This window comes from Zeus faber (genome assembly GCF_960531495.2).
Source record: "Zeus faber genome assembly, chromosome: 13".
NCBI lineage: Eukaryota > Metazoa > Chordata > Actinopteri > Zeiformes > Zeidae > Zeus > Zeus faber.
In genome coordinates, this window is record NC_137198.1 from 19,167,593 (window position 1) to 19,177,592 (window position 10,000).

Sequence of the window (10,000 nt, forward strand, 5' to 3'; positions counted from 1 at the left end):
TCCATACATATATGCAGTGAAATGTAATACTCCAATGCAAGTGAATGGAGGACGGGTCTAACTAGAAATTACAAATACAGGTTCAATAACTTTTTCTCTCGGGAGTTTCATTTCATTTCACAAAGGTTGTGTATATATCGATCTCTCTTAATTTGTTACAAAATGGTATTTGTAAGTAAGTTATTTTATTATAGTTTTTTTCTTGGCTTCGAAGCAGCTCTATTTAAGTGCTGTACAGTCAGTTATCTACAGTCAATGGTTGTTGTGCTTAGCGTGTATATTTAGATTATTTTGTCTGTTATGGGTAAAGGCAAAAGGTCGAACAATATTTACAACAGAAACATTATTTACATTGCAAGGTATTATGTACGTAACCTTGTAAAAACAAAATAAGGACAGGGCAGGACAGGGCTGTAAACCTAGCCTTAAAGTTAATGACCTCAGCGAGACCTGCGACGGGCGGGTCGCAGGGACGGAGGGACGGAGAATATGAGTAAAGTGTCGCTGTGAAAATGTTATTTTCCAACCCGATGCAATCAACCTAGTGATTTAATGGTGTTCCTTAAAGCCTCTAACCCCCGCCACCCCACCCCTGCTCCACCCACCACCCTCCGCCCGGTCCAGGGAAACACGGGGGCCAGTTAACAGAGCCGGGCTGCCATTTTCCACTGTTTCCCAAGCTAGGATTAACCAGGCTCCGCCAACAAACTCTCTCTCACTCTCTCGCTCTCTCTCTCTTTCTCTCTCACACACACACACGCACACACACACGCACGCACGCACACACACCACTTTGCTCAAGTGCCTGTCTCCCTAAGAGCCTCTCTTGTCTCTTCATTTCCATAAATCCGCTGAATGCCCCTTTTTTACTCCTCTTTTCTCTCCCTCTCTTTCTCCCTCCCTCCCTCTCTCCCTCTCTCCCCCGTCTTCACCCGTTACCCGTCGGGGTTTGTCTCAGAGCTTCCTTCCCCGAAGAGAGAAGGGGGTAGTCCGACTGTTAACATTTACGTGTGTGTGCCTGTGCGCGCATATCTTTGCCATTTGTGTACGTGCTTAAGGGTGTGTGTGTGTGTGTGTGTGTGTGTGTGTGTGTGTGTGTGTGTGTGTGTGTGTGTGTGTGTGTGTGTGTGTGTGTGTGTGTGTGTGTGTGTGTGTGTGAAGTTGTGTGTGCGAGTGTCTGCATCTACAAGGCGGAGGGAGTGAACCAGAGAGAGAGAGGGAGAAATCCTTGAATGTGTTATTTGCTTTCAGCATTGTGCTGTCTGCACAATGTTCCTCTCCCCATCCATTTTCCAGGCAATTTAAAGTGCAGTATTACACACTCTGTTTGTGTGTGTGTGTGTGTGTGTGTGTGTGTGTGTGTGTGTGTGTGTGTGTGTGTGTGTGTGTGTGTGTGTGTGTGTGTATCCTTCCTCCTCTCCCAGAATCCCTTCACCCTAATGGAAGCAAAACATTACAATAATGTCCTCGCTCCTTAAACCCAGCGCTCGCAGCCTAAGCACTTTCAGGCCCCAATCGTTCTTTTCCCCCTCCCGCAGACTCTCTCTCCCTCTCCCACTCTCCCCCTCTCTCTCGCGCGCTCTTGCTCTCTCTCTCTCTCTCTCTCTCTCTCCTTCTCCTTTTCTGCTTCTCATTGTCATGCTCGCTCTGCCTCCGCCATGCATACAGCTCACTCTGCTTTCTCTCTTATCTTGCCCTAAACACACACACACACACACACACACATGCGCACACACACACACACACACACACACGCACGCGCACGCACGCACGAACTGGGAAGACATTTTTTTGCACATATGCTCTTTGATGCATGCACACACTTATCAAGGACTCACACACGTACCAAATACTGTCATTTTTACCCCCTCTTTATTGCCTTTCTGTTTCAGTATCGCGCAGACTGGCTCTCTGCAGGAAAACAAGGTGTAGGCAAGCGTCAATTTGTGCTTTGTTGACTCCACCTTTTCCCCCTAATACGGGCACAACGTATTCCACAGGGGAGCACAGCCACATAAGTTGGCAGGTCTCGATTTGAACCTATAATCAGAATAATTTAAAGATACTTATAAAGCTACTCACACATGTACATTTTTTGGTAGGTGAGCCGTTAGTAAATCACAGTAGCAGCAGAGTCAGAATCAAGCTTCATTGGCCAAGTACGCTCACACATACAAGGAATATGACTCCGGTTTTCCATAAGCCTGGATCCTCTGCATGTTAGAGATGAACCCTAAAACACACACACGCACACGCACACACACACAAACACACACACCCACACAAACACACACCAACACCTGTTATCTTCTTTGGCCATGGTCTTTTTTGTATAGAACTGTATTCTTGATGCTACCAGCATTTTAATAGTGCCATGTTCTTCTTGTGTGTGTGTGTGTGTGTGTGTGTGTGTGTGTGTGTGTGTGTGTGTGTGTGTGTGTGTGTGTGTGTGTGTGTGTGTGTGTGTGTGTGTGTGTGTGTGTGTGTGTGTGTGTGTGTGTGTGTGTGATGTCGTTTAGGGTTCACCTCCAACATGCAGAGGAACCAGGCACCGGGCTCCCAGTTTGCCGCTTCCCAATCGGGTCCCCCCATGGCCCCCCACCCATCCACCGGAGGCCCCGTCTACCCTGGCATGGGCCCCTACTCCCAGAGCGGGGCCCCCACCGGCGGCCCCTACGGCCCCCAGGGCTCACAGTATGGACACCAAGGTAGGGTACAGCTCAGTAACACTTAGATAAGCCCCAAGGACCTGACCCTGTTTTGGGGGGGGATTTGCTGGGTGAGGACATGCATCATCCCGAGACCAGCACTTACTTGAAAGTCCACTGGTGTAAAGGAGTGTCATTTTAAATCCTGAAAAACCTGTTTTGCTCCCTTCAATCCTTAATATGAATTAATAATCCTTGAAACGACTGATCACCTAAGAGTCCGCTGGAGTGTTGGGTGTTGTGTCTTTTATATGACATTTTGTCAGATTTTGGGCTTATTTTTTTTAAATCAGTCAACAATAGCTGTAACCCCTACATCCGCTTGTACTCGACGAAGGGAAGGGCGCTTTCTGAGAAAATGAAGAGCGAGGTATTTTCGATTGACTTTTGGACCGTCCCAGAGGGCCTTGGCGTCTTCAGGAGAGCTTCCTGAATGAGAGCCGCGGCGTGTGCTCTCTTCTCGGCAAACTTCACACGGGGAGGTTCGAGAGCGGCGCTTGAGGGTCTGACGGAATATTCATCAGTCATTTGAAAGCCTCCGACCCCTCGACCTCCCTCAGGATAAGATGATGAGAAACCTCCAGACGGACACGGAAGACACCGCCGCAGGCGCGTCAGCTGCATCGCAATAAGGTCCCCGGGCTCCGGTCCGCGGGACGGAACGCTTCAAACCTTCAACCTCGGTTTGGCGTGGCCAAAGAGTTGGGTTTGTCACAGGTAGAAAATTGAAAGAAGGGCGGATGTTTGTTTGTTTGTTTGTTCGTTTTTCCATTACCGCCAGCGCTCAGGCACCAAAATGGATGGATGTCTGACGACAGGAAAACACAGAGTTTGGGAAATCGCTGCTTCCCAAACATCCGGCGATGCCTGTCCCTCTCTTCAGCGCTCCAAGTGCGGTGTTTCACGAATGGAAAACCGTAATAACGTCTCTCGGAGTCTCTCAGAGTATCGCCCGCATACAAATCATAAAGCCCGTCCCCCCACGCACACACACACATTTGTAATTGGGGCGTGTTACATTGAAGTATCTAACTCGTTCATCCCTTTGGTCTCGCCAAAAAGCGCAACGTCTCACATTTATTAATTTTGATTGATAGCCCTAATGCATTTGGTATTTTGGTCTCCCTTTTCCACCCCCTCTTATCTTCTTATGTGACTGGGGCTGGGCTGGCAGCCAGTAAATACAGAGAAACAGAGGAACAAAGTAAAGCCGCGGAGAAGAGCGATCAGAGAGCCCCATTCAGAGAAAAACCTACTTTGGATAAGAAGCCCTGGAAGTGGATGAAGTAGCATGAAATCTCTGCGAGATGACAGGGGAGAAGCGCTCGCCTGTCACGCGGCGAAGACACCAGGCCATGCGCACACACACACACACACACACATACACACACACACACACACAGACACACACACACACTTTTAGTTTAGTTGCCATCACAAATAGCAACTGCACTACAGCTCATATATACATATTTATCTGTATATCTGTCTGTCTGTCTGTCTGTCTGTCTGTCTGTCTGTCTGTCTGTCTATCTATCTATCTATCTATCTATCTATCTATCTATCTATCTATCTATCTATCTATCTATCTATCTATCTATCTATCTATCTATCTATCTATCTATCTATCTATCTATCTATTGGTCTGTCTGTCTGTCTGCCTGCCTGCCTGCCTGCCTGCCTGCCTGCCTGCCTGCCTGCCTGTCTGTCTGTCTGTCTGTCTGTCTGTCTGTCTGTCTGTCTCACAAATTGGCTAAGCAAGTAACTAACTAGTAACTATTTAACTAACTAACCACAGTACTCACACACATGCAACCTTGGTCACCAGCGCCTGGGTCCTGCTACAGAGGGGGGCCCATTAGGGCCCTGTAAAGGGTTGAACAGGGCAGACAGCTGCTACTCATTGTTCCTAATGAGAGCTCCATCTGCTCGCCTTCCCTCTCCGCCAGCGCGCTAACAAATTAGCCGGCCATTAGCCAACACGGAAACATGCTCCAAGTTCCTGAACTGAACTGATCTTTGTTTTCCTTGGCCCGCCCGCGCACGCAGGAAGACACAAAAGCCACAGGCCTTTTTTTTGGAGGGGTTTGTGTGCGAGCGCGTACTGTGTGCGCGTGCACTTCCGATTGTACAGCTCACACAAGACATTTAGTATGGAAATAACCAGAAAAACACCCCAGAGTGCAGTATCGGCGAACATGCCAACATCACGGCGTGGCGCGGCGGAACATTGAGGGCTGCAGCGCTCCCCTCCTCTCCAGCCCCCCACGCCTGTAATGATGCACTCTACCCTTCTTCCCGCACGGTTTTGCTGATCTCACGTCATATAGGCGGTGATAGGGCCACTAAAGGCTTAGCATTAAAATGTTTTTGCTTCTCCGCTTGGTCTAAAGTTTAGTAGAACCACGTGGGCTCTCTTCCCTCTGGGTGAGACTCAATGGGGGAAGCAGATTTGAAAATACAACAAGGTGAAAGGAATTCTTTACTTCATGAAACCCTTATTTCCACTAAGATTTGTTGCCGGGCTGTGTGCTGACAATGTTTAAACCGTCTTTCATCTCGGTACTGCCTTTTTTCGTATTCAGCGCCAATGGCTCCAACAGCTGTTTGCAAGGCATGGACTTGAAGGCGGTTTGGAGCCAGCATGTCAGAGAACCATGGACAGACTCCCAGAGAGAGAGAGAGAGAGAGAGAGAGAGAGAGAGAGGGGGAGAGAGAGTGTATCCGCCTGGATATCGCACCATTAGGAGAGCAGAGATACAGGATTCTGTCTCTCTCCGAACCCATCACCTGCCCTCCACCCCACCCCCTTCCCGCCCTCATGGGTTAAGCCCTCCGCCGATAATGACCACTCTTCAGACAGCACTTTTTAAGCTTCTGCGCCTGGCTGTAACTGAGGTGTGATTTGCAGGGTGGGGGGGGGGGGGTTAGACGAGATTTGAGCCGTTCGGAGCCCGCGGGGCAAGAGGGAGAGCGAGTGGAGTTTTTCAGCAGGGGGAAATTGACAGCGTGCAGAGTGCGGTAGCCCCAAGGGCGCAGTGCAGCCTGGCTGTGGCACCGATACCCTGCCGGGGAAAGGTGCTGAGATGGCTGGCAGAGGATGTGGAGGCCTTGGGCAAGAAACCAGGGGATGAGTGGGGAGCTGGGGAGCGGTAGGAATAATGTAACAACACTGGAAACACACTCCAGGAGAAGGAAAATCGAAAAATGTGGACAAGACATCTCCTATTCCTGCCGAAACACGGTATACAGTATATCCACAGATACACACCGTCAGCAGAGAGTTGAATCTCAGAAGGAAGAACCTGTTTGGTCCCATGTATATATACAGTATAGTATAGATATTTCTATCTATCTATCTATCTATCTATCTATCTATCTATCTATCTATCTATCTATCTATCTATCTATCTATCTATCTGTCTGTCTGTCTGTCTGTCTACCTATTTATACTGTATATACACTATATTTATAGATACACTACATAGATAGTGTATATACAGTGTATCTACAGTATAGATACACAGAGACATAGACACATACAGTACAGTATATCTGTATATATAAATATATAGATATACGTATACACTGGATAGTGAGTGCATATCTTTTTGTGTTTGACCACATGTGGACAAACACCCCTCGTCCTTGGCAGCACAGGATTACAGCCGTGTAATCTGCGTTCCACTCCTTATTGATGGAGTTCGCAGATCCCGAATGTGCAGCCGCGCGCGTTTCGTTCCTCGCCTCTCGGCGGCCGGCGGAATGGCCGCCTTGGCTGTTAGGAGCCGGGCCGACGCGCTCTGCTGAGGAAGGCAGCTGCCGGTAATCTGTTCGGTCACACACCGGCTCCTCCCGCGGGACGGCGGGGATTAAATGCGGAGCAGGATACGCCGTCCGCAGAATGCGTGACCGTGCCCGGAATTTCCATGTAATTGGGAAACGACGCACCGCGAGTCCTCTGTCTTCTCCCTTTTGCTCTCCCTTTCGCCTCCCCCCACCGTCTGCCGCGTCTATAAATACCATCGCCCTCCGAAAGGCAACCCGGAGCGGAACGCCGGGCGGTGGAGAGGAGAGGAGAGGAGAAGACAATGAGAAATGACATTGTCCTCTCTCTCTCTGTCTGTCTTCATTTACCTCTCCTCCTGCCCTAGTTGGATTCCAAAGTTGTGTGAACACAAGAGCAATCACATTAATTGTAATGATTAGTAGGTGCTAGGACGCTTTGAACAAAGCCGAGAGCGGATGTTCCTTCTTAACGGCCAGAAAGGAACGTTCAGGAAACATTCCGGGAACATTCTGGCATCCGGTTCAGAAACTGAGCTATTTTATTTCTGCACGGAACAAGGCTGTCATAGGGAAACGTTTAAGTCTCGCAACGACTCCCTCTCTCCAAATTTAGGAGCAGCATACATCCCGGTGCAGAAGAATCTTTGCTGAGCAGCGGTGCCAGATGCTCTTCATGTCCAACTTTATCTCCAAACTCCCCCACCACCACCACCACCGCCCCTTATGGTAACATTTGGGTCAGCGTCTCGTCTCCGTCCAACAGACATCCACGGCCGTCGTGGAAACTCCCAAACACTCCGCTCCCACTGGAGGGGACTTTTGGCCTGGGAGCCAAAGATGGAAATAAAAAGAATACAAAAAAAAGAAAATGCGCCCATGCTTTCCAAATGGGACCGAGGGAGACAAACAAGCACCCAGGAGGCAGGTTGAGGCCTGAGCCCGTCACGGTTGGCGGGGAGGGGGTGCTGAATGAAGCCAAGAAGCTGGGAACCGCACAAGAGTGTCCGCCCGAGCTGTGGAGAATGTTATGGCAGGCGGCCACGACGTGGGGCTCAGCAGCTGGCCGCCGGGGCTGGGAGAGGTCAGCGGCCCCAGAGAGGGAGATAGGAGGGCTGCTTTCCCAGGACTTTCAGCGCTGTTGGAAGCCGTCCCTTGGCCTCGGAAAGAGGGAGGGTAGCGACATGTGGGGTTTTGAGATCCCAAAAGCGTTATACATGTAGGAATCCAGATGGACTGCACACACATTTAAGTTCACCGACGCTCACACCGTGCGCACGGTACCTATCCGGCCGACGGTCTTTCTTCCAGAACAGTTCCCCGTTACAGCCCCCAAAACCCTTGACAGGTGTCAGCCGCACTCAGCTCACCAGCTCGCCAAAGCCGCCCCAGATCTAATCCGGCTTCTCTTCCCTTCTCGTCTCCTCTCTCTCCCGCAGTAGATTTCATCACAATTTCTGGACAAATTCAACCGGAGCCGCCGACTTTCATTGGGACAGAGTTGCGTTTTGATTTAATATAAACCGTATTCCGGAGGGGTAGGGTGCAGTGGGGTTGGAGGCTTTTCCCCCCTTTTTATATCCGTCGTTCTATGTTTCATTCTTTCTCTCTGTCTCTATTTTTCTCCCTCCGTTGGCCTTTGTCGTGCGGAATGTGCGTTTGGGCAAATAGAGGCTCGAGGACGCTGAGAAGCCGTTTCCATTTTCGGAGCCCTTTCATTTCCCCACCTCCTCTCTCGCACAGAATATTGTCACTCGACTTTCCCCCCTCGTTTCGGCGGGCGGAAAAGCCTTCAGGTTTTAAAGGGACTTGATCCCCTTTTCCAGACATTTTCTCAGCGGATTAGGCGCTGAGGCCCAACTAAAGCACCCTTAATCAAATCAAAATAAATAGCCCCCTTCACAATGGGGCACGTCACATTTTTCCCTTCTATTTTGCAGGGGATTTGTCCCCAGGAAAGGAAACATCACAGTTTAAAAGTCCTGGTGCCTGCTGAGTGAATGGGACAAGATGTGGCATGAATGTGTGTGTGTGTGTGTGTGTGTGTGTGTGTGTGTGTGTGTGTGTGTGTGTGTGTGTGTGTGTGTGTGTGTGTGTGTGTGTGTGTGTGTGTGTGTGTGTGTGTGTGTGTGTGTGTGTGTGTGGGGTAGTACCTGCTCATACATGTACTATAGGTATGTTTCCATGATTTGGTTTCTGGCTGCAGGCGTACAAGTTAGGTCTCTAGGTTGTGTGTGTGTGTGTGTGTGTGTGTGTGTGTCTCTTTCTCTCTCTCTCTCTCTCTCTCTCTCTCTCTCTCTCTCTCTCTCTCTCTCTCTCCGGTGCCAAAGTAGAGCTGGGCTTTCGGAGCCAAAATAGAGGGGTTTAAGTGTGCCTTAGCGGGGCTCCTGGCACCGCGGCCCTGCAGCCCTCCGGGGCAGGGAGAAAGCATTAACTGCAGATTAGAACGCCTCTCAAGTGTTTCACAAAGTCAGCCCTAAGCCGGGCAATTGTTCCCATGGTCAGCCGGCAACCTACAGCTGTGAAAAATGTCACCGAACTGCACAGCGTGTCGATGACAATGTATGGGGAGCAGAAAACAAGTCTTCATCCCTGCCGGAGGCTGCGGAGCTGTGCTCCTCGGTGGCCGTGAAGCGACAAGTTTGGTCCTGCGCTGTGTATACCACCTTCTAGATCAGCAGAAGTTAAACATAATGAAAAAGGGTTAAAAGTATAATGAGGGTAATAGAGGGCCTATACCATAGCAATAGAAACAATAATAGTGCTTTAGTTATTTGGCCATGACAAAACTCTTCCGTCCATCTCTCCACTAGGTAACTACCCACGGTCATCCAACTATGCCGGGACGTCCAGCACCATCTACAGCGGCCCCGGGCCCGGCATGGCTAACAGCCTGGGCATGAATGCCAACAGCCCCATGCACGGCCAGGGCCCCGGCCAGCCTCTACCCGCAGGACGTGGCCCGACGGTGGGCAGTCAGACCCGCCCATACCCCCCGATGGCCCCCAACTCACCCGGTATGGCGCAGCCAGCCGGACCTGGGATGGGCCCTCCTTCACTGGGCACCTCCAACCGCAAGGCCCAGGATACGGCTGCCATGCAGGCTGCCGCCTCCGCCTCTACCCACAGCAGGTGAGAATATCCCAGATAGATATTATACAGCTGTAACCAGGGCAGGTTTATTGTTATCCACTCTTTCAAGACTGTTGAGGAGATTAACACTTGAGATGGATCTCTGTCGCTTTCTGACTTCCCAGCAAGAGATATGTGTATATTCTGTGTGTGTGTGTGTGTGTGTGTGTGTGTGTGTGTGTGTGTGTGTGTGTGTGTGTGTGTGTGTGTGTGTGTGTGTGTGTGTGTGTGTGTGTGTGTGTGTGTGTGTGTGTGTGCGCATGCGTGTATGCGTGTATGCGTGTATGCATGCATGCATGCGCGTGTGTGTCACATTTCCATAAGTGAAGTGAGTGAGTTAATTTGTGCTATAATGATCCCCAGACTGACATTGA

General features: G+C 50.1%; 1 protein-coding gene across 1 annotated transcript in view; it reads left to right on the forward strand.

Moving 5' to 3' along the window:
- Nucleotides 1-10,000, forward strand: part of LOC307238897 (AT-rich interactive domain-containing protein 1B-like) — a gene marked incomplete at its 5' end in the record, with an annotated part of 172,065 nt that overhangs the window by 131,786 nt on the left and 30,279 nt on the right. Inside the window, 2 exon segments of the mRNA XM_080012051.1 lie at nt 2,520-2,708; nt 9,308-9,626. Of these exon segments, the coding sequence (XP_079868177.1) occupies nt 2,520-2,708; nt 9,308-9,626 (508 nt within the window).